The 25,920-nt window shown below is 44.9% G+C and overlaps 1 protein-coding gene across 1 annotated transcript in view; it reads right to left on the bottom strand.

Moving 5' to 3' along the window:
* Positions 1-25,920, bottom strand: part of OPN4 (opsin 4) — a 228,477-nt gene that overhangs the window by 25,234 nt on the left and 177,323 nt on the right. The window contains exons 9-10 of the mRNA XM_073685869.1: positions 9,789-9,935; positions 8,801-8,869 (exon numbers count right to left, since the gene is read on the bottom strand). Coding sequence (XP_073541970.1) covers positions 8,801-8,869; positions 9,789-9,935 — 216 coding nt within the window. The remainder of the gene's footprint in view (positions 1-8,800; positions 8,870-9,788; positions 9,936-25,920) is intronic.

Below are 25,920 nucleotides of genomic sequence, written 5' to 3'. Positions count from 1 at the left end.
TGCACCCTTCTGCACAGTTTTGAAATGGCGACGAAGATGTTTAGTGCTGACGATGCCATTATCAGCATGACTATTCCGGTGATTTACATGCTGGAGCACATGTTAAACAGAATTCGGAGTCAGGTGGTGGCACAAGAGGAGGTGGAGGAAGTAGAGGAGGAGGAGTTGTATGCGGAAGGGCTAACATCTGCAAGGTCCAGACGGTCGGCAGCACCAAGGCGGCAGGCATGTGAGGGTGGGGGAGATGATTTTACCAGGGCGCATGGTAGCAGCCAAACTAGTGAGGAAGGTGCAGGAGCCCAGGAAGAAGTGGAGGACGAACTGATGGAAGACTCATCAGATGAGGGAGACCTTGATCACATTTCTGTTGTGCGAGGTTGGGGGGAGAGGACAGAGGAAGGAAGCATGATTGTTACCTCGCCACCAACACAACAGGGACTTGGTGCTCCTGGATGCTCAACACACATGAGTGCCTTCTTGCTGCACTACCTGCAACATGACCCTCGAATTGTGAGAATTAGAAATAATCCTGACTACTGGGTTGCCACACTGTTAGATCCCCGGTACAAAAGTAAATTTGCAGAAATTATTCCTGCCATAGAAAGGGATGCACGCAAGCAGGAGTATCAGCAGAGACTGTTGCAGAATCTTACATGTGCTTTTCCACAAAACACCAGTGGTGCACGTACTGAATCTCGCAGTTCCAACTTGCCAAGCGTGCGACAGTCGAGTGTTCAGCACTCAAACCGTAACAGAAACACAGTATCTGCTGGTAACATCAATTTTGCGGAATCATTTCACCACTTTTTTAGCCCATCCTTTGCAAGGCCACAGGAGACAAGAAGTCTGACACATAGTCAACACCTAGAGACGATGGTACTGGAGTATCTCCAAGTAAACATTGAAGCCATGACTGTGTCACTGGACCCTTGCTCTTTTTGGGCTTCCAATCTGGATAAATGGCCGGAGCTAGCCACTTACGCCTTGGAGATCTTGTCATGCCCCGCAGCCAGCGTTCTGTCTGAACGTGTGTTCAGCGCTGCTGGTGGTGTGCTGACAGATAAGCGCACGCGGCTCTCCACTGATAATGTAGACAGACTCACGTTTAAAAAGATGAACAAATCATGGATCCGAAACAACTTTTCTACCCCTGTGTCATCCTGGGGAGAGTAAAAGCTTGATGATTGGTTAAAATCACCCTACCAACCATTTTAAGCTTTCAAATTACTAATCATGTTTATCTGTATCTTGGCTGGAAAATTATTTGGGCTTTGTAGCAGTGTGCAGTACTGATTCTATTAGGCCATCTATACTAAGCTCCACCAGATTTAAAATTACTAATCATGTTTATCTGTATCTTGGCTGGAAAATAATTTGGGCTTTGTAGCAGTGTGCAGTACTGATTCTATTAGGCCATCTATACTAAGCTCCACCAGATGTAAAATTAATAATAATTTTTAGCTGCATCTAGCTCGGAAAATAATTTTGGGGCTCCGAGATGCGCAAGACACATAAGTGCCTTCTTGCTGCACTACCTGCAACATGACCCTCAGATTGTCAGAATTCACAGTAATCCTGACTACTGGGTTGCCACACTCTTAGATCCCCCACACTCTTCGATCAACCTTTTCATTTTAATAAAGACCAAAAAAATGGTCATTTTTGAAATTGTAAGCATTAGCAGGTTATTAGAAACTGAAATCAAACAGTTTTCAACTCAAAACTTTATTCTAGGTGATGTTACATTTGCACATAGGACCCCTTGTTCGAAAGGAGCTTCTGAACTCTCTCGTCCATTGAATTTGTCAGGTTTTGGATGGTTTCTGCTTCAATTGTTTTGCATGAGGACAGAATACCCTCCCAGAGCAGTTGCTTAGATGTGAACTGCCTCCCGCCATCATAGACACTCCTTTTGATGATGCTCCAGAGGTTCTGAATGGGGTAGAGGTCAGGTGAGCATGGGGGTCACACCATAAGTTTGTCCCCTTTTATGCCCATATCAGCCAGAGATGCAGATGTGTTATGTGCAGCATGAGACGGTGCATTATCATGCATAAAAATGATCTTGCTGTGGAATACACGGTTCTTCTTCTTGAACCATGGCAGGAAGTGCTGTTTGAGAAACTCCACATACATTATGGAGTTCATCTTTACCCCTTCAGGGATCCTAAAGGGGCCGACAATCTCTCTCCCCATGATTCCAGCCCAAAACATTACTTCACCTCCTCCTTGTTGGCGCTGTAGCCGTGTTTGCGTGGGGTGTCCATCAACCAGCCATCCTCCACTCCATCCATCTGGACCATCGAGCGTTGCACGGCACTCATCCGTGAACAAAACAGTTTTGAAATCAGTCTTCATGTAATGTTTGGCCCACTGGAGCCGTTTCTGCTTGTGTGAAGTGGATAGAGGAGGTCGACAGGATGGCGTATGCACAGCAGCAAACCTCTGAAGGACCCTGCATCTTGTTGTTCGGGGGACGTTGGAGGCAACAGCAGCTTCAAAAACTTGTCTGCTGCTATGACAAGGCTTTTTTGACGCTGCTCTTTTAACCTGACGTAATTGCCTGTAGGAAAGAGTCCTCAATTTGCCCTTATCTGCACGCACATGTGTGTACTGTGAATCAGCTACATACTTCTTGATTGCCAAGACACTTCATCCTGATCATCGCACAATGTTGATTGTAGTCATGCCTTGACCTAAACACTCCACAATTTGTTGCTTCTCAGCAGCCGACACATCCTTTTTCTTTCCCACTTTGGCAGAAAATGTAGGCTGCTTAATAATGTGGGACAGCCTTCTTAAGTAGTCTTGCCTTTCATTGGACACACCTGCCAAACTAATTAGCACAGGTGTCTGCAATTTCTTACAGTGATATAAAGAGCCCTGACACACATCACCATCAATGAGTTTAACTGACAAACAAACAAATTCTTCCCTTATCACTCCTAAACACTTTTTGCATAATAATTTGGAACACAGTGTACATGTGCTTTTCCACAAAACACCAGTGGTTCACGTAGTGAATCTTACAGTTCTAACTTGCCAACCGTGGTCTGTATGGAGTTGTTCAATAAAGGGCCCAAAATTAAGATAACATAGATGGGAGAGGTCTCTATGAATAGGAATTCCTAAGTATTTGATACCCTGTGAGGGCCAGGCAAAGGGAAAGTTGGACTGGATGGAATCCTGTATGGATTTGGGGAGGGAGACATCGAGGGCCTCAGACTTCGCTGCATTGATTTTAAAATTTGACCATGTAACAAAGTGATCTATTTCAGCCATAACAGCAGGGATGGATATATGCGATTGAGTGATATATACTAGGACATCATCAGCAAATAGAGAGCACTTGTACTCGGTGCCTCCCACCTCAATCCAACTAATATTGGGGTTATGGCGAATTGATGAGAGCAGGTGCTCCGTCACTAGGATGTATAAGAGAGGGGACAGAGGACATCCCTGCCTTGTCCCATTGGTGATTATGAAAGGTGATGAAAATGTTCTGACGCGCCCCCTGGGCCTTGGGACACCCGGAGCCGGACCCTTTTTTGTGGATGCTGGTGGTTGTAGTCTCCGTGGTGGCGACCCGGTTCCGTGGCTCAGGGCGGTCAAACCAGTGGCGCAACTATTTATGTGGTTTTGATGTCTAAATGTCCGACTTCGCCACCCGTGGATTGCGGTCAGAGTGAACCGCCGCTGCAGGGCAGACCGCTGGGGCTGGTGTTGTGGGTGCAGCAGAGCGTAGCATAACTCCCCACGGGAGGAGTATAGCCTCAGGGCAGTGTATGCGGAGGATGCAGGTGATGGTGCAGGGCAGCAGCAGTAACGACACGGAGTCAGTGATGCAGTCCAGGGCCTTTACTCACAGTTCTTATTATCCAGACCACGTCAGCAGGTAACGGCTGCCCACGTCATACTGTGCTCACCAGGTGAGGGGCTCAGACAACTCCCAGATAACTTTGGAGCGCTTCACAGGACCCCCTTTGTGTGTCCTTTGTCTGGCCTTTCTTACCAACCCTTCTGTCCGGCTGCCTCGGGCCTCCTCTTGGTAAACTTGGCACCAGTTTCCCTGACCCTATGTGGTGCCTTCCTAGCGGGTGTAGCGAGGGGCTGCGCCACATAAAATGTCACAGCCTCCGGTTTCTAGCTGAGGGTCGTTTCCCGCCTCCACTAGTTTCGGGGACCCTTCTCCCCCTTTGGCCTGACCCCTCCACGCAGGTGGATTCGGGCGTGCGGTGGCGACTCGCCCGTCCGCACCCCTGGGATCCCTTCGTTCCTCGTTCCTGGAGCCTTCTCCGCTCCTCTTCATTCCTTCTCCCTCTTCCAGGCCTGGGCCTCTGTTACTAGGCCCGCCTCCGGAGCAGAGCTCATGCAGAGCCCCTGCTCCCTGTCACTTCTGCTCATACTTCTCTGCACTGAACTAAGATGGTGCCCACTTTTAATACTCCCTTCTCAATGCACCCAGGAACTGCTTCCTCCCTGCTCCTGCACTACAGGGTTCCCCTTCCTCAGTGTTCCCTCCCCCCACTCCAGCCAGGGACAGGGACTGTCGTGCCCATCTCAGGGGCATATTGGTCGCCCTGCCCCACGGCAATGTGGTGTAATGCATGCAGGTGTCGGGTCCTGATCCACACTCCATCCTTACCTGAGAGTGAGATATCACACCTCTGGGTGAGGTGCAATACCTCTGTAGCAACCGAGCCCTCAGGGTGCTACAGTTCCATTTATCTTCAGCCTAGGTGTCGTATTGCGATACAGGGCCGTGATTTTGGCTATAAAAGGGTCCCCTAGACCCCTACCCCAAACTTTTTAAGAGAATAATATATGGCGTGCCAGGAGACTCTATGGAATGCTTTCTCAGCATCCAATGAGAGTATCTAATTACAAATTTTTAACTTCATCTAGCCCAGGAAATACTTTGTGCCTAGTAGCAGTGTCTGCTAGTCAGCGGATTATCCCGGCTGTTAAGCAAGCTACACCACCTGTAGTTTGGACACTTAATTTTTTCAAAGGAAATGCTTCGGGACCACGGGATACTCAGTGAAGAGCATCAGGAGGCACCCCAAGGCATAGGGGCTGGGACTGGCAGTAGGATGCCTTGCGGTGGACAGCCGAGCTCAATCCTTATAAAAGCTTTTTAACTGCAGCAGCTTTAGTGGACGCTACTGGAGCTGGAATTACGCGGCTGCTGGCATGAGACTTGCCCTCCAATAGATCCTTGTAAATGGATTTAAAGTGTATTCATTCAAATTAGAGAGACAATTTAAATTAAAAAGCTTAGAGCTGCCTCCACCACAGGGGGGCTCGCTCGACCCACCAGCGGACAGGCACCAGTATTGGGAGAAGGGGGCTGGCCGTCAGGGTTCACCGCGGATCTGGCACAAACCCGGCGACACGGAGGTGGCACGGGCAGGAGCGGACTGGCCGTGTCGGCTTCTCACTTTTTGGATTTTAGAAGGGCATGACATGCCTATATCTGTGTCTCCCCCTCCTTTTACTCCTCCACCTCTTTTCTTTTCGCATAACTATATGTACTTGTCACTTTTCCATGTGTTAGTTATGTCTTCTGAGCAGTTTGTCAGCTTTTGGACACCTTTGAAGGTGTTTTCTATGTGTTTCTATGTGTTTTTGTTTGCCTGCCATTGGTTTTAACGGTGTTCGAAGGTGTTCGACGAACAGTTCGACGAACAGTTCGGCGAACACACGGGTGTTCGACGAACCGAACCGAACTCGAACACTACAGGGGTGGCTCAACACTAGTGAGTACCAACCCGGGCTGGAGGGAGTGGACCGCCCCACTGCCATTCCTGTAGTCCACTCCAAGAATAAAAGCCCATGTCGGGTTTTACCAAATCTGCCTTGGACAACTAGTTTGACCAAGTTCAAACTTACTTTTATTCTGCACTACAATCACAGCTATCTAGCAATGTATATATACAGGACAGGAGAAGTGGTATTGTGCAGTGTATATATAACTCTGTGTATATATAAAAGTGTATATATAACTATGTAACTCTGCCGTTAGAGGCATTAGAAGCTATTAATTAGTGCACAATAAAAAAGACCAGCTTTTCAAAGTCAAATCTGTGTCTGAATTGCCCATCCTAAACTGTCAAGTTGTCAAGTCATTTGTTTATTTACCTACCATAAAGATAAGTAGATAAGCAGATAAGCTCAGACTCCACACAGAATGCATGACTCACTGATACACAATGGCACACTGACAACAGTAGCCAGGCAGCCCATTTTATGACCTTACAGACCAGCCCACCGGACATCTGCCCGATGAGGCAGATTAGCAGTCCGGGCCTAGATGCACCTAATTCATTTTGTGGTGTACGCCTCTTACTGATTAAACAAATGCAGTGAAGAGGGCACCACCATGTATTACGGATCAACCTGAAGCATGTATTAATGATCTTTATATTTATATGGTGATCCCTGTAGACATAGCATGTTTCTTTTTCTCTTTGTTTCTTACTGAATTAGGCACATCTTACATTAGCTGGCCTGTTCATTAAAGGGGTTTTCCAGTCTTATGATAAAAGTCTGCAATCATTCTATGTGACTGCAGCCTTCTGAATCTTTATAGCCCATGTACCACACACCACACACTTCCAGGATTTTCTGATGTTGCTGGCAAGGGCAGGCAGTCACATGATTGCAAGTATGTGATTTGCATACATACAATCATGTGCTATCTAGACGTGCTCAACCTCGCTCAATACATGTGAATTGAGCGAGGCTGAGCATTTCTAGTCAGATTGTGGCCAGAAGTGTGCAAAATGACAAAAATGTGCAAATGACTGCCATATGTCAGGTGTTAATGTTATGGACCATGAATTTCTCTGAGGACATTAGGTGCATAATCTTTACATCTTTATTTTCCATTTCATTTGAGGAAATTATTATTTTCTGTAGATTTATTGTGTAACTTAGAAGTCAGCCTAGATACCTAAACCCACACATGTTAAATTCTGGCCCATGGGCCAAATGTGGCCTCCAGGGTGATTATATTTGGGTCGTGATGCCGACACCATTCCCCCCTCTGCCCGGCATCGCACTTTCAAATGTATCGATACAGTTGAAAGCAATTATGGAGGAGGAAGCATCAGCTGACATTCCCTCCTCCATCATACTCCCTCTGCGTCTGACGTCACAGCAGAGCAGATGTGATGACGTCACCATTTTGCGTCCCTTGCGCTGAGCAGTGCAGAGTTGCAGAAGACATGCTGAGGAGACCGAAACAGCGGGGGACTGGGGAGAGGTGAGTATTTTTTTTTAATATGGGGACATTATTCTGTATGGAGGACTTTGTGGCCCATTATACTGTATGGAGGACTATGTGAGGCCCATTATACTGGATGGAGGACTATGTGGGCCCATTACACTGTATGGATGACTATGTTAGGCCATTATACTGTATGGAGGACTATGTGGGGCCATTACACTGTATGGAGGAATATGTGGGGCCCACTATTCTGTATAGAGGATTATGTGGGGCCAATTATTCTGTATGGAGGACTATGTGGGCCCATTATATTGTATGGATGATTATGTTAGACCATTATACTGTATGGAGGACTATGTGGGGCCATTATACTGTATGGAGGATTATGTGAGGCCCATTATACTGTATGGAGGGCTATGTGGGCCCATTATACTGTATGGATGACTATTTTAGGCCATTATACTGTATGGAGGACTATGTGAGGCCATTACACTGTATGGAATAATATGTGGGGCCCATTATTCTGTATAGCGGATTATGTGGGGACCATTATTCTGTATGGAGGACTATGTGGGCCCATTATACTGTATGGAGGACTATGTGGGGTCATTATACTGTATGGAGGACTACGTGGGGCCTATTTTACTGTAAAGAAGACTATGTGGGCCCATTATACTATATGGAGGACTATGTGGGGCCATTATACTCTATGAAAGACTAAGTGGTACCCATTATACTGTATGGAGGACTATCTGGGGCGCATTACACTGTATAGAGAACTATGTGGGGCTATTATTCTGTATGGAGGACTATGTGGGGTCCATTATACTGTGTGAAGGGCTGTGTGGGGATCACAGTTGGGGCATCATACTGTGCTGGGGTCACCATACTTTGCTCCGCGGGTATAGTAGGATCATCATACCGTGCTTGTGTAGGATACTGTGGAGTAATTCACTGTGGGGTGTATCATACTGTGTTTGGAGGACACTTTTGTTGGCATAATACTTTATTATCTGTATTATTTCTTAATTCAAGGGTTTTTATCACATTGGGCCATATACTTTTTATTGCTGCTATATAACATATTATAAATATTCCAGTATGCCCCATTAGTGATTATGTGTTCCTTTTATTCTAAGATCTATTAATTAAAATGTACTTTGTTCGTGGAACAACCCCTTTAAGTTTGTTTCCATATAAAAAGGTTTGTTATATGTGATGATAAGGAAAAACTTCCTCAATTGTAGACTTTTTTAAATAAATATAATGGCTGGCCCGCGACTTTGTCCAAGTTTTTAATTTTGTCCCTCTGTGTATTTGAGTTTGACATCTCTGCTTAAACCCAAGTCTGTAAAAATCTGCAATGTTTATGAAACTAAAGAGTACAGATTCTTTGGCTGACGTACACGTCCAGCATACAATTTCCATCTCAGGCGAGTGCTTTCAATCATAGTGCACACCAACAAATGAATCTGTCTTAGTATTTTCATAACTAATTCCCCTCTGGTGTTGTCAAACCTTTTTTGTATTCATTTTTATTCAATGTTTAATGTACTATAAAATACTTACAAAGAGTGGAGAACTACGATCTGATGGGCCAATTTCAACCAATGAAATGTCCTCTGCATCCACTGAATTCTACAAATAAAAGTTTTGATGATTAATATTAAAACCTTATAAATTATCTACTATTACGGTAATAATGACTATATTATATAATATGAAACAATACTTGGTGAGGGATGATAATTTGTATTCAAAGGGATGACTAGATTTAGTGAAGTTGCTGAGTAGAGATGGGCGAACCCGAACTTAAAAGTTTGGTGTTCGTACCGAACACTGAGTGTCCACGCCGAACACGGACATCCCGGAAGTCCGTTTTAAAGTTCAGAGTTCTGGGGGAAGTCCGAGGACGAGAGAGAGAATTTTCCTGCTCCAAAGTTCGGATCTACATTGTTTTCAGTGAGGTTCGGGTTCTGCTTCAAGTTCGGGTACAGTTCTGGCACCCCAGCCAAACTTTTGACTAAAGTTTGCTCATCCCTATTGCTGAAATTTAATTCCATTCATATATTGGAAATATTCATTGTGTAAAAGATTACATAGAAGTAAGGAACCCCATAGAAAATATTAAAATGAGCAGATCCTCTTCTCCGTGGGGACTTGGTGCTTGTTTACCATCCTTTCTTAATCCTTGGGTTGATTCTGTCCTAGAACCTAGTGGGGATACCTGCACAGGCTCTAACTCTTAAGGAAGGGAGGATGCCAACCTGAATCAGGGCCCCTACTTGTAGTCCCACTGCAGTCGCATGATCTAAAATAAAAAAAAGCCACATATGCCCCTCATTCCATAGGTAAGAACAACACTAAAACATTTTAAGTTTCAGAAAAATCTAAGGCTTAATGAAAAAAATTATTTTATCATCAATAGAACACAAACTGGAACAGACTGTTCAATTTTAAATATGAAAGATAAAAGAGAAAATAAAACACACATGGTTGAAATAGTCTACAGAAGGATGATAGGAATTGCCTACAGGAATTTAAAATGTGGCTTTACCTTTTCAAAAATCCCAGAATCATGACTTTTCAGCTTGGCTTTGGATTTCAAGTCATTGCTGTCAGTTGTGTCTTTGCTCATCTCATAGGAAACTTGCCGACTAGCTTGCCTGGAGTTCATACTGTCTGCTTCAGTATCAGTCCAGCCCTGTAATGAATACATCAAAGACACTGAATACATGATTATTCAAGAAGCTGATTGCAAAAAAGATTTTTAATGATTATGAATTTACTGAGGTTGTGTGCAGTCTACAGAGATATATTATAGAGATGAGAGAATCTGTCAAAATTCAAATTTAATTGACAATGCAAACCGAATGGGCCTAAATTGTCCTTAAAAAAATCAGCTCATTATGATTTGAGGTCTTTCAACCTCAAACCATAATAAATGGAAGAGCCAATAAGAGGTTAAAGAACAATAAAAAAAAAACACTCAGCTAACTGCTCACCTATCTTTTTGGCAGCAACTCCCTGATGGTCATTTGCAGAGTTTTTAGGCTACCACTCCAGCACTGTTCTCCTCTTTCTTCTTCACTTATTCTTCGCTTATAGCTAGAGACGATCGATGTTCGAGCCATTTGGCAAACACGAACAATTTGAAAAAAATTCAGCTGTTCGAGGTTATGTTCGATAACTGTTCGTGCACCAAAATCATAGCTGGATTTTTTCTCAGTAATGCTGAAAATTAATGTTAATACGCAGTTTGAGTGTACAGCGGGGTGGGGGGAGGGGCAGGGGATGGATCTCTGCAGAAATAATGAAGATCTCCATTTTTTTTTCTCTTTCCCGCATTTACAGTGGGGAGGTACAATCTGTCAGCCTATCAGCAGTGCACACAAGGAGCGAACTGCTTTTTTTCACACAAGCAAGGGCATGTGTCATTGGCAGTGTATGTCACATGTCCTTGCCCTATAAGACCCAGCCATTTTCCACGTAGCCACCATTTTCTCACTGCTGCAGCTGCGTGTTAGACGGCACCGCTGTTGCTCTGTGCGCTATACTTTGAGTGTTAATTTCAAGCCAATTTTCGCACAAATCTACAGATAGCTTGGGAGTAGGGAATAGTTGTGATTGCAGTCCTTTTGAGGACTAGGTTACATAATTTCCTACGACTTTTATCAGGCAGGTCTGTGCTCTTAAATAGATAGGTTGGGAGTAAAGACTAATTGTAATTGCTGTCCTTTTGAGGGCTAGGTTACATCCGTTCCTATCACTTTTATCAGGCAGGTCTGTGCTCTTAAATAGGTTGGGAGTAAAGACTAATTGTAATTGCAGTCCTTTTGAGGGCTAGGTTACATCAGTTCCTATCACTTTTATCAGGCAGGTCTGTGCTCTTAAATAGATAGGTTGGGAGTAAAGATTAATTGTAATTGCAGTCCTTTTGAGGGCTAGGTTACATCAGATCCTATCACTTTTTGCCAGGCAGGTCTGTGCCAGTGCTGTGCAAGTTTTTTTCACAGCATTTGGCTAAATCTAGCTAAGCAAATCCTTTTTGGCCTCTTGCAGTGTGTGTTAGTCAGTGGAGTAGCCTATCTGTGTTGCAATCTACACCACCTGTGTATTAGAATACAATTTTTTTTACTGCACCTAGCCAAGTAAAACCTTTTGGGCATAGCATCATTCTATTAGTCCATCTATACTAAACTCCACCAGGTTTCAAATTCAAAATAATTTTTATCTGCATCTAGCTCTGAAAAAATATTTGGGCTTGGGCTTGTTGCAGTGTGTGGGACTTGTTCTATTAGTCCATCTATACTAACCTCCACCAGGTTGCAAATTCAAAATAATTTTTATCTGCATCTAGCTCTGAAAAAATATTTGGGCTTGGGCTTGTTGCAGTGTGTGGGACTTGTTCTATTAGTCCATCTATACTAACCTCCACCAGGTTGCAAATTCAAAATAATTTTTATCTGCATCTGGCTCTGAAAAAATATTTGGGCTTGGGCTTGTAGCAGTGTGTGGGACTTGTTCTATTAGTCCATCTATACTAAATTCCACCAGGTTGAAAATTCAAAATAATTTTTATCTGCATCTAGCTCTGAAAAAATATTTGAGCTTGGGCTTGCAGCAGTTTGTGGGACTTGTTCTATTAGTCCATCTATACTAACCTCCACCAGGTTGCAAATTCAAAATAATTTTTATCTGCATCTATCTCTGAAAAAATATTTGGGCTTGGGCTTGTAGCAGTGTGTGGGACTTGTTCTATTAATCCATCTATACTAACCTCCACCAGGTTGCAAATTCAAAATAATTTTTATTTGGATCTAGCTCTGAAAAAATATTTGGGCTTGAACTTGTAGCAGTGTGTGGGACTTGTTCTATTAGTCCATCTATACTAACCTCCACCACCTGTGCATGTAATAAAATTGTTTTACTGCATCTAACCCAGCCAATACTTTTGGGCTAATACCACAATTTGGACACTCAGCTCTGCTCGTTTCCCATCCATTGTTTTTTGTGCAAACAACTCCAGAGTTGTCAATTAGTTAACCACCAAAATGAGTGGAAAAAGGCCTGCTGCTGGTAGAAAGGGGAATAGGCGTGTTGGGAAGGGAAAAAAAGGTTGTGTCCGTGGGGTAGGTGTTAAAGCAACAGTAACATCTGCAGAAGAAAGACCATCTTCCAGCCAAACTAAGAAGTCTACTTCTTTTAGCGGAAAATGTGATAAGATCCCTTTCTTACGGCCACGACAATCGCTACAAATTCCAGATGAGGCACAAAAACAGCAGGTGCTTCAACGGATATCAAGTGCTCCTTTAAGTGGGCTCTCCTCCACCTCAACTTCAACATCATAAATACTCCAGTTCTCAGAGGTGTCACCCCAATCGCACTTGCTTCCTCACAGCTCCCAAGTCTCCAGCTGCCCGTCTGAGTATGGGGTAGAACAGATGGTTGAGTCTGCAGAGCTGTTTACTCATACTATAGCCTGGAAATCAGAGGTCGGCTCCAGAGCTTCTGTGAATCCAGACGAGAAAATGATCTGCACTTATGCCCAGAATCTTTATGAGTCGGATCCAGGACCAGACGCAGAAGGTTCTGACCATAATGTAGACCCTTGTTTCCAAACTGTAAGTCCTGTTAGTGGAGACAATGAGGAAGACGATGATGAGACTCAAATACCTGATTGGAGCGACAACTTGAGTTTTTTGTCAGGGCAGGAAGAGGTTGGCTCTGAGGACGACGGGTGTGATAACACACAGCGTGATGATGACGAGGTTGGAGATCCCACTTACTGTCAACCCACAGTCAGCCAGTCGATGAGGTCAGCAGAGGAGGTGGAGGAGGATGCTAGTGACGACGAGGTCAGGTTGCGCCTTCCTGGACAGAGACGTAGTACTGGAAGCACGTCAACAACCGCATCCTCAAACACAACTCTGCCTCTGACCACAAGTCGTGGTGGCTCTTCAGGTCGCATGGGTGCTAAGCCTTGCATAGCCTGGGCATTTTTTCAGATCGATAAGGATGACCCAACTCGTGTTATCTGTATCATTTGTCAGCAAAAGCTAAGTAGAGGCCAAAAAAATCCATAGTTTGAGTATTCATGCATGAACCGGCACATGGATATGAAGCATAAGTTGCAGTGGGAAGCTCACTGTGCTACAATGCGGCCTAGCCGGCTGGGCCAAACCCCGTCTGCCACATCTTGTGCATCCGCGGCCTCTTCATCCTCTATGACTGGGGGGACTGCAGTCACACCTGTTTTGGGATGCAAACCTGCCACCTCTTTACCCGCAACAGCCAGCGTGATTGGCAGGTCATCATTTTCTTTGGAGGTGGTAACACCAGCTGGTCTTGAGCGCTGTCCGACATCGATAGCACCACCTTTGGATCAAGGCAACCTAACATGTCCGCCTGCATCTTCCTCACAGACCGCCAGTTTGCCGGGATACCCCTCTCAACCCCGTCTAAGCACAACAGCCAGCCCTCGGTCCCTCAGATGTGGACAAGTAAAAGACCATTTCCTCCTAACCATGAGAAAGCTAAGAGGTTGAATTTCACCATCTGTAAGCTCTTTGCTACAGAAATGCTGCCTTTCCGCCTGGTGGACACAGAGGTTTTCCGAAACCTTATGTCCGTCGCAGTGCCCCAGTACCAGATGCCCAGTCGGCACTACTTCTCAAAGAAAGGTGTGCCTGCGCTCCACCAGCATGTCGCACACAACATCACCGCTTCTTTGAGAAACTCTGTGTGTGACAGGGTGCATTTCACCACAGACACTTGGACGAGTAGGCATGGACAGGGGTGTTACATGTCGCTGACTGGGCACTGAGTAACTATGGTGACAGCAGGACAAGGGGCTGCTGTCCAAGTCTTGCCGTCCCCACAAGTTGTGCGTCAATCCTATTAATCTCGAAGTTCCACCACTGCTTCTGCCTCCTCAACCTCCTCTCGATCCTCCACCTGCACCCAAAGCCTGTCTGATCATGCCACAAGCTTTCTAATTGCGCAGAAGGGATCTTGCACACCTCCTTACTATGCTGGCAGCAGGGCTCAATGTCATCAGGCGGTTTTTACTTTGAAATGTCTGGGAAATGTGAGTCACACAGCTGAGGAGTTGTGGTCAGCTCTGGAGAACCAGTTTCATGAATTGTTGTCTCCACTCGACCTGAAACCAGGGAAGGCCGTGTGCGACAATGCTGCAAACCTGGGTGCGGCCCTTCGCCGGGGCAATGTCACACACATGCCTTGTATGGCTCACGTGTTGAACCTGGTTGTCCAGCAATTTTTAGCCCACTATCCCGGACTAGATGGCCTTCTGCAGAGGACACGGTCACTGTGTGCTCACTTCCGCCGTTCACATCCCGCAGCTCAGCGACTTACATCTCTACAGAAGTCGTTGGGCCTGCCACTTCACCGACTAAAATGCGATGTGCCTACCCGGTGGAATTCAACTCTGCACATGTTGCAGCGACTGTTGCAGCATCGACAAGCCCTGGTGCAATACGTTCTGACGTATAGCCTGGGCCAACGAGATCCAGAGGTGGGGCTAATCACGCTGGAGGAGTGGTCTCAGATCAGGGACCTATGCACCCTTCTGCACAGTTTTGAAATGGCTACGAAGATGTTTAGTGCTGACGATGCCATTATCAGCATGACTATTCCAGTGATTTACATGCTGGAGCACATGTTAAACAGAATTCGGAGTCAGGTGGTGGCACAAGAGGAGGTGGAGGAAGTAGAGGAGGAGGAGTTGTATGCGAAAGGGCTAACATCTGCATGGTCCAGATGGTCGGCAGCACCAAAGCGGCAGGCATGTGAGGGTGGCGGAGATGGTTTTACCAGGGCGCATGGTAGCAGCCAAACTAGTGAGGAAGGTGCAGGAGCCCAGGAAGAAGTGGAGGACGAGCTGATGGAAGACTCATCAGATGAGGGAGACCTTGATCACATTTCTGTTGTGCGAGGTTGGGGGGAGAGGGCAGAAGAAGGAAGCATGATTGTTACCTCGCCACCAACACAACAGGGACTTGGTGCTCCTGGATGCGCAAGACACATGAGTACCTTCTTGCTGCACTACCTGCAACATGACCCTCGAATTATGAGAATTAGAAATAATCCTGACAACTGGGTTTCCACACTGTTAGATCCCCAGTACAAAAGTAAATTTGCAGAAATTATTCCTGTCATAGAAAGAGATGCACGCATGCAGGAGTATCAGCAGAGACTGTTGCAGAATCTTACATGTACTTTTCCACAAAACACTAGTGGTGCACGTAGTGAATCTCTCATTTCCAACTTGCCAACCGTGGGAGCGTCCAGTGTTCAGCACTCAAAACGTAACAGAAACACAGTATCTGCTGGTAACTAGAGATGAGCGTTGTTCTACTCGAACTGTTCGCCAATCTCAAATTCGAGCTGTTTTGGGCGGTGTTCGAGCCGTTCGGCGAACACGAACAATTTGAGAAAAATTCGGCTGTTCGAGGTTATGTTCGATAACTGTTCGTGCACCAAAATCATAACTGGATTTTTTCTCAGTAATGATGAAAATTAATGTTAATACGCAGTTTGAGTGTACAGCGGGGTGGGGGGAGGGGCAGGGGATGGATCTCTGCAGGAACAATGAAGATCTCCATTTTTTTTTCTCTTTCCCGCATTTGCAGTGGGGAGGTGCAATCTGTCAGCCTATCAGCAGCGCACACACGGAGCGAAGTGCTTTTTTTCACACAAGCAAGGGCATGTGTCATTGGCAGTGTATGTCACATGTCCTTGCCCTATAAGACCAAGCCATTTTCCCCGTCGCCACCATTTTCTCACTGCTGCAGCTGCGTGTTAGACGGCACCGCTGTTGCTGTGTGCGCTATACCTTGTTAATTTCAAGCCAATTTTCGCACAAATATACAGATAGCTTGGGAGTAGGGAATAGTTGTGATTGCAGTCCTTTTAAGGACTAGGTTACAGCATTTCCTACGACTTTTATCAGGGAGGTCTGTGCTCTTAAATAGATAGGTTGTGGGAGTAAAGACTAATTGTAATTGGAGTCCTTTTCAGGACTAGGTTACATGAGTTCCTATCAGTTTTTGCCAGGCAGGTCTGTGCCAGTGCTGTGCAAGTTTTTTTCACAGCATTTGGCTGAATCTAGCAAAGCTAATCCTTTTTGGCCTATTGCAGAGTGTGTTAGTCAGTGGAGTAGCCTATCTGTGTTGCAAGATATAACACCTGTGTATAGAATACGAATTTTTTTACTGCACCTAGTGAAGTAAAATCTTTTGGGCATAGCATCATTCTATTAGTCCATCTATACTGACCTCCATCAGGTTGCAAACTGAATATAATTTTTTTCTGCATCTAGCTCTGAAAAAATATTTGGGCTTCTAGCAGTGTGTGGGACTTGGTCTATTAGTCCATCTATACTGACCTCCAACAGGTTGCAAATTAAAAATAATTTTTTTCTGCATATAGCTCTGAAAAAATATTTGGGCTTCTAGCAGTGTGTGGGACTTGGTCTATTAGTCCATCTATACTGACCTCCATCAGGTTGCAAATTAAAAATAATTTTTTTCTGCATCTAGCTCTGAAAAAATATTTGGGCTTCTAGCAGTGTGTGGGACTTGGTCTATTAGTCCATCTATACTGACCTCCATCAGGTTGCAAATTAAAAATATTTTTTTTCTTCATTTAGCTCTGAAAAAATATTTGGGCTTCTAGCAGTGTGTGGGACTTGTTCTATTAGTCCTTCTATACTGACCTCCAGCAGGTTGCAAATTGAATATAATTTTTTTCTGCATCTAGCTCTGAAAAAATAGTTGGGCTTCTAGCGGTGTGTGGGACTTGGTCTATTAGTCCATCTATACTGACCTCCATCAGGTTGCAAATTAAAAATAATTTTTTTCTTCATTTAGCTCTGAAAAAATATTTGGGCTTCTAGCAGTGTGTGGGACTTGTTCTATTAGTCCTTCTATACTGACCTCCAGCAGGTTGCAAATTGAATATAATTTTTTTCTGCATCTAGCTCTGAAAAAATAGTTGGGCTTCTAGCGGTGTGTGGGACTTGGTCTATTAGTCCATCTATACTGACCTCCATCAGGTTGCAAATTAAAAATAATTTTTTTCTTCATTTAGCTCTGAAAAAATATTTGGGCTTCTAGCAGTGTGTGGGACTTGTTCTATTAGTCCTTCTATACTGACCTCCAGCAGGTTGCAAATTGAATATAATTTTTTTCTGCATCTAGCTCTGAAAAAATAGTTGGGCTTCTATCGGTGTGTGGGACTTGGTCTATTAGTCCATCTATACTGACCTCCATCAGGTTGCAAATTAAAAATATTTTTTTTCTTCATTTAGCTCTGAAAAAATATTTGGGCTTCTAGCAGTGTGTGGAACTTGTTCTATTAGTCCTTCTATACTGACCTCCAGCAGGTTGCAAATTGAATATAATTTTTTTCTGCATCTAGCTCTGAAAAAATAGTTGGGCTTCTAGCGGTGTGTGGGACTTGGTCTATTAGTCCATCTATACTGACCTCCATCAGGTTGCAAATTAAAAATAATTTTTTTCTTCATTTAGCTCTGAAAAAATATTTGGGCTTCTAGCAGTGTGTGGGACTTGTTCTATTAGTCCTTCTATACTGACCTCCAGCAGGTTGCAAATTGAATATAATTTTTTTCTGCATCTAGCTCTGAAAAAATAGTTGGGCTTCTAGCGGTGTGTGGGACTTGGTCTATTAGTCCATCTATACTGACCTCCATCAGGTTGCAAATTAAAAATAATTTTTTTCTGCATCTAGCTCTGAAAAAATATTTGGGCTTCTAGCAGTGTGTGGGACTTGGTCTATTAGTCCATCTATACTGACCTCCATCAGGTTGCAAATTAAAAATAATTTTTTTCTGCATCTAGCTCTGAAAAAATATTTGGGCTTCTAGCAGTGTGTGGGACTTGGTCTATTAGTCCATCTATACTGACCTCCATCAGGTTGCAAATTAAAAATAATTTTTTTCTGCATCTAGCTCTGAAAAAATATTTGGGCTTCTAGCAGTGTGTGGGACTTGGTCTATTAGTCCATCTATACTGACCTCCATCAGGTTGCAAATTAAAAATAATTTTTTTCTTCATTTAGCTCTGAAAAAATATTTGGGCTTCTAGCAGTGTGTGGGACTTGTTCTATTAGTCCTTCTATACTGACCTCCAGCAGGTTGCAAATTGAATATAATTTTTTTCTGCATCTAGCTCTGAAAAAATAGTTGGGCTTCTAGCGGTGTGTGGGACTTGGTCTATTAGTCCATCTATACTGACCTCCATCAGGTTGCAAATTAAAAATAATTTTTTTCTGCATCTAGCTCTGAAAAAATATTTGGGCTTCTAGCAGTGTGTGGGACTTGGTCTATTAGTCCATCTATACTGACCTCCATCAGGTTGCAAATTAAAAATAATTTTTTTCTGCATCTAGCTCTGAAAAAATATTTGGGCTTCTAGCGGTGTGTGGGACTTGGTCTATTAGTCCATCTATACTGACCTCCATCAGGTTGCAAATTAAAAATAATTTTTTTCTGCATCTAGCTCTGAAAAAATATTTGGGCTTCTAGCAGTGTGTGGGACTTGGTCTATTAGTCCATCTATACTGACCTCCATCAGGTTGCAAATTAAAAATAATTTTTTTTCTGCATCTAGCTCTGAAAAAATATTTGGGCTTCTAGCGGTGTGTGGGACTTGGTCTACTAGTCCATCTATACTGACCTCCATCAGGTTGCAAATTAAAAATAATTTTTTTCTGCATCTAGCTCTGAAAAAATATTTGGGCTTCTAGCAGTGTGTGGGACTTGGTCTATTAGTCCATCTATACTGACCTCCATCAGGTTGCAAATTAAAAATAATTTTTTTCTTCATTTAGCTCTGAAAAAATATTTGGGCTTCTAGCAGTGTGTGGGACTTGTTCTATTAGTCCTTCTATACTGACCTCCAGCAGGTTGCAAATTGAATATAATTTTTTTCTGCATCTAGCTCTGAAAAAATAGTTGGGCTTCTAGCGGTGTGTGGGACTTGGTCTATTAGTCCATCTATACTGACCTCCATCAGGTTGCAAATTAAAAATAATTTTTTTCTGCATCTAGCTCTGAAAAAATATTTGGGCTTCTAGCAGTGTGTGGGACTTGGTCTATTAGTCCATCTATACTGACCTCCATCAGGTTGCAAATTAAAAATAATTTTTATCTGCATCTACAGTACCTCTGAAAAATTATTTGGGCTTCTAGCAGTGTGTGGGACTATTTGTATTAGTCCATCTATACTGACCTCCATCAGGTTGCAAATTCAAAATAATTTTTTTCTGCATCTAACCCAGCCAATAGTTTTGGCCTAATACCACAGTTTGGCCACTCAGCTCTGCTCGGTTACCATCCATTGTTTTTTTGTGCAAACAACTCCAGAGTTGTGAATTAGTTAACCACCAAAATGAGTGGAAAAAGGCCTGCTGCTGGTGGAAAGGGGAATAGGCGTGTTGGGAAGGGGAAAAAAGGTTGTGTCCGTGGGGTAGGTGTTAAAGCAACAGTAACATCTGCAGAAGAAAGACCATCTTCCAGCCAAACTAAAATGTCTACTTATTTTAGCGGACAATGTGATAAGATCCCTTTCTTACGGCCACGCCAATCGCTACAAATTCCAGATGAGGCACAAAAACAGCAGGTGCTTCAACGGATATCAAGTGCTCCTTTAAGTGGGCTCTCCTCCACATCAACTTCAACATCACAAATACTCCAGTCCTCAAAGGTGTCACCCAAATCGCACTTGCTTCCTCACAGCTCCCAAATTTCCAGCTGCCCGTCTGAGTATGAGGTAGAACAGATGGTTGAGTCTGCAGAGCTGTTTACTCATACTATAGCCTGGGAATCAGAGGTCGACTCCAGCGCTTCTGTGAATCCAGACGAGGAAATGATCTGCACTGATGCCCAGAATCTTTATGAGTCGGATCCAGGACCAGACGCAGAAGGTTCTGACCATAATGTAGACCCTCATTCCCAAACTGTAACTCCTGTTGGTGGAGACAATGAGGAAGACGATGATAAGACTCAAATACCTGATTGGAGCGACAACTTGAGTTTTTTGTCAGGGCAGGAACAGGTTGGCTCTGAGGACGACGGGTGTGATAACGCACAGGGTGATGATGATGAGGTCGGAGATCCCACTTACTGTCAACCCACAGTCAGCCAAGAGATGAGGTCAGCAGAGGAGGTGGAGGAAGATGCTAGTGACGACGAGGTCAGGTTGCGCCTTCCTGGACAGAGACGTAGTACTGGAAGCACGTCAACAACTGCATCCTCAAACACAACTCTGCCTCTCACCACAAATCGTGGTGGCTCTTCAGGTCGCATGGGTGCTAAGCCTTGCATAGCCTGGGCATTTTTTCAGATCGATAAAGATGACCCAACTCGTGTTATCTGTAACATTTGTCAGCAAAAGCTAAGTAGAGGCCAAAAAATACATAGTTTGAGTACTTCATGCATGAACCGGCACATGGACATGAAGCATAAGTTGCAGTGGGAAGCTCAGTGTGCTACAATGCGGCCTAGCCGGCCGGGCCAATCACCGTCTGCCATATCTTGTGCATCCGCGGCCTCTTCATCCTCTGTGACTGGGGGGACAGCAGTCACACCTGTTTTGGGGCGCAGACCTGCCACCTCTTTACCCGCAACAGCCAGCGTGATTGGCAGGTCATCATTTTCTTTGGAGGTGGTAACACCAGCTGGTGTTGAGCGCTGTCCGACATCGATAGCACCACCTTTGGATCAAGGCAACCTAACATGTCCGCCTGCATCTTCCTCACAGACCGGCAGTTTGCCGGGGACACCCTTATCAACCCTGTCTAAGCACAATAGCCAGCCCTCGGTCCCTCAGATGTGGACAAGTAAAAGACCATTTCCTCCTAGCCATGAGAAAGCTAAGAGGTTGAATTTCACCATCTGCAAGCTCTTGGCTACAGAAATGCTGCCTTTCCGCCTGGTGGACACAGAGGATTTTCGAGACCTTATGTCCGTCGCAGTGCCCCAGTACCAGATGCCCAGTCGGCACTACTTCTCAAAGAAAGGTGTGCCTGCGCTCCACCAGCATGTCGCACACAACATCACCGCTTCTTTGAGAAACTCTGTGTGTGACAGGGTGCATTTCACCACAGACACTTGGACGAGTAGGCATGGACAGGGGCGTTACATGTCGCTGACTGGGCACTGGGTAACTATGGTGACAGCAGGACAAGGGGCTGCTGTCCAAGTCTTGCCGTCCCCACGAGTTGTGCGTCAATCCTCTTTATGTCAAAGTTCCTCCACTGCTTCTGCCTCCTCAACCTCCTCTCGGTCTTCCACCTGCACCCAAAGCCTGTGTGGTCATGCCACAAGCTTTCTAACTGCGCAGAAGGGATCCTGCACACCTCCTTACTATGCTGGCAGTAGGGCTCAACGTCATCAGGCGGTTTTTACATTGAAATGTCTGGGAAATGTGAGTCACACAGCTGAGGAGTTGTGGTCAGCTCTGGAGAACCAATTTCATGAATGGTTGTCTCCACTGGACCTGAAACCAGGGAAGGCCGTGTGCGACAATGCTGCAAACCTGGTTGCGGCCCTTCGCCGGGGCAATGTCACACACGTGCCTTGTATGGCTCACGTGTTGAACCTGGTTGTCCAGCAATTTTTAGCCCACTATCCCAGACTAGATGGCCTTCTGCAGAGGGCACGGTCGCTGTGTGCTCACTTCCGCCGTTCGCATCCCGCAGCTCAGCGACTTACATCTCTACAGAAGTCGTTGGGCCTGCCACTTCACCGGCTAAAATGCGATGTGCCTACCCGGTGGAATTCAACTCTGCACATGTTGCAGCGACTGTGGCAGCACCGACAAGCCCTGGTGCAATACGTTCTGACGTATAGCCTGGGCCAACGAGATTCAGAGGTGGGGCAAATCACGCTGGAGGAGTGTTCTCAGATCAGGGACCTATGCACCCTTCTGCACAGTTTTGAAATGGCGACGAAGATGTTTAGTGCTGACGATGCCATTATCAGCATGACTATTCCGGTGATTTACATGCTGGAGCACATGTTAAACAGAATTCGGAGTCAGGTGGTGGCACAAGAGGAGGTGGAGGAAGTAGAGGAGGAGGAGTTGTATGCGGAAGGGCTAACATCTGCAAGGTCCAGACGGTCGGCAGCACCAAGGCGGCAGGCATGTGAGGGTGGGGGAGATGGTTTTACCAGGGCGCATGGTAGCAGCCAAACTAGTGAGGAAGGTGCAGGAGCCCAGGAAGAAGTGGAGGACGAACTGATGGAAGACTCATCAGATGAGGGAGACCTTGATCACATTTCTGTTGTGCGAGGTTGGGGGGAGAGGACAGAGGAAGGAAGCATGATTGTTACCTCGCCACCAACACAACAGGGACTTGGTGCTCCTGGATGCGCAACACACATGAGTGCCTTCTTGCTGCACTACCTGCAACATGACACTCGAATTGTGAGAATTAGAAATAATCCGGACTACTGGGTTGCCACACTGTTAGATCCCCAGTACAAAAGTAAATTTGCAGAAATTTTTCCTGCCATAGAAAGGGATGCACGCATGCAGGAGTATCAGCAGAGACTGTTGCAGAATCTTACATGTGCTTTTCCACAAAATACCAGTGGTGCACGTAGTGAATCTCACAGTTCCAACTTGCCAACCGTGGGACCGTCAAGTGTTCAGCACTCAAACCGTAACAGAACCACAGTATCTGCTGGTAACATCAATTTTGCGGAATCATTTCACCACTTTTTTAGCCCATCCTTTGCAAGGCCACAGGAGACAAGAAGTCTGACACATAGTCAACGCCTAGAGACGATGGTACAGGAGTATCTCCAAGTAAACATTGAAGCCACGACTGTGTCACTGGACCCTTGCTCTTTTTGGGCTTCCAATCTGGATAAATGGCCGGAGCTAGCCACTTACGCCTTGGAGATCTTGTCATGCCCCGCAGCCAGCGTTCTGTCTGAACGTGTGTTCAGCGCTGCTGGTGGTGTGCTGACAGATAAGCGCACGCGGCTCTCCACTGATAATGTAGACAGACTCACGTTCATAAAGATGAACAAATCATGGATCCGAAACGACTTTTCTACCCCTGTGTCATCCTGGGGAGAGTAAAAGCTTGATGATTGGTTAAAATCACCCTACCAACCGTTTTAAGCTTTCAAATTACTAATCATGTTTATCTGTATCTTGACTGGAAAATAATTTGGGCTTTGTAGCAGTGTGCAGCACTGATCCTATTAGGCCATCTATACTAAAGCTTCACCAGATTTAAAATTAAAAATAATTTTTAGCTGCATCTAGCCCGGAAAATAATTTTGGGGCTCCGAGATGCGCAAGGCACATAAGTGCCTTCTTGCTGCACTACCTGCAGCATGACCCTCATATTGTCAGAATTCGAAGTAATCATGACTACTGGGTTGCCACACTCTTAGATCCCCCAAACTTTTCGATCAACCTTTTCATTTTAATAAAGACCAAAAAAATGGTCATTTTTGAAATTATAAGCATTAGCAGGTTGTTAGAAACTGAAATCAAACAGTTTTCAACTCAAAACTTTATTCTAGGTGATGTTACATTTTCACATAGGACCCCTTGTTCGAAAGGAGCTTCTGAACTCTCTCGTCCATTGAATTTGTCAGGTTTTGGATGGTTTCTGCTTCAATTGTTTTGCATGAGGACAGAATACCCTCCCAGAGCTGTTGCTTAGATGTGAACTGCCTCCCGCCATCATAGACACTCCTTTTAATGATGCTCCAAAGGTTCTGAATGGGGTAGAGGTCAGGGGAGCATGGGGGTCACACCATAAGTTTGTCCCCTTTTATGCCCATATCAGCCAGAGATGCAGATGTTTTATGTGCAGCATGAGATGGTGCATTATCATGCAGAAAAATGATCTTGCTGTGAAATACACGGTTCTTATTCTTGAACCATGGCAGGAAGTGCTGTTTGAGAAAATCCACATACATTATGGAGTTCATCTTTAGCGCCTTCAGGGATCCTAAAGGGGCCGACAATCTCTCTCCCCATGATTCCAGCCCAAAACATTACTCCACCTCCTCCTTGTTGGCGCTGTAGCCGTGTTTGCGTGGGGTGTCCATCAACCAGCCATCCTCCACTCCATCCATCTGGACCATCGAGCGCTGCACGGCACTCATCCGTGAACAAAACAGTTTTGAAATCAGTCTTCATGTAATGTTTGGCCCACTGGAGCCGTTTCTGCTTGTGTGAAGTGGATAGAGGAGGTCGACAGGATGGCGCATGCACAGCTGCAAACCTCTGAAGGACCCTGCATCTTGTTGTTCGGGGGACGTTGGAGGCACAAGCAGCTTCAAAAACTTGTCTGCTGCTATGACAAGGCTTTTTTGCCGCTGCTCTTTCAACCTGACGTAATTGCCTGTAGGAAAGAGTCCTCAATTTGCCCTTATCAGCACGCACACGTGTGTACTGTGAATCAGCTACATACTTCTTGATTGCCAAGACACTTCATCCTGATCATCGCACAATGTTGATTGTAGTCATGCCTTGACCTAAACACTCCACAATTTGTTGCTTCTCAGCAGCCGACACATCCTTTTTCTTTCCCATTTTGGCAGAAAATGTAGGCTGCTTAATAATGTGAGAGAGCATTCTTAAGTAGTCTTGCCTTTCATTGGACACACCTGCCAAACTAATTAGCACAGGTGTCTGCAATTGCTTACAGTGATATAAAGAGCCCTGACACACATCACCATCAATGAGTTTAACTGACAAACAAACAAATTCTTCCCTTATCACTCCTAAACACTTTTTGTATAATAATTTGGAACGCAGTGTACATGTGCTTTTCCACAAAACACCAGTGGTTCACGTAGTGAATCTTACAGTTCTAACTTGCCAACCGTGGTCTGTATGGAGTTGTTCAATAAAGGGCCCAAAATTAAGATAACATAGATGGGAGAGGTCTCTATGAATAGGAATTCCTAAGTATTTGATACCCTGTGAGGGCCAGGCAAAGGGAAAGTTGGACTGGATGGAATCCTATATGGATTTGGGGAGGGAGACATCGAGGGCCTCAGACTTCGCTGCATTGATTTTAAAATATGACCATGTAACAAAGTGATCTATTTCAGCCATAACAGCAGACATGGATATATGTGATTGAGTGATATATACTAGGACATCATCAGCAAATGCAGAGCACTTGTACTCGGTGCCTCCCACCACAATCCACCTAACATTGGGGTTATGGCGAATTGATGAGAGCAGGTGCTCTGTCGCTAGGATGTATAAGAGAGGGGACAGAGGACATCCCTGCCTTGTCCCATTGGTGATTATGAAAGGTGATGAAAATGTTCCATTTATCTTGAGCCTAGGTGACTTATTGCGATACAGGGCCGTGATTTTGCCTATAAAACAGTCCCCTAGACCCCTACCCCAAGCTTTTTAAGAGAATAATATATGGCGTGCCAGGAGACTCTATGGAATGCTTTCTCAGCATCCAACGAGAATATCTAATTACAAATTTTTAACTGCATCTAGCCCAGGAAATACTTTGTGCCTAGTAGCAGTGTCTGCTAGTCAGCGGATTATCCCAGCTGTTAAGCAAGCTACACCACCTGTAGTTTGGACACTTAATTTTTTCAAAAGAAATGGTTCAGGCCCCCGGGACACTCAGTGAAGAGCATC

Source organism: Phyllobates terribilis, unplaced genomic scaffold (genome assembly GCF_046119375.1).
Source record: "Phyllobates terribilis strain yellow unplaced genomic scaffold, ASM4611937v1 Scaffold_5__5_contigs__length_657084704, whole genome shotgun sequence".
In the NCBI taxonomy this organism is placed as follows: Eukaryota; Metazoa; Chordata; class Amphibia; order Anura; family Dendrobatidae; genus Phyllobates; species Phyllobates terribilis.
The sequence above is the reverse complement of the archived record's forward strand: the minus strand, read 5'-3'. Positions and strand labels throughout refer to the sequence as shown.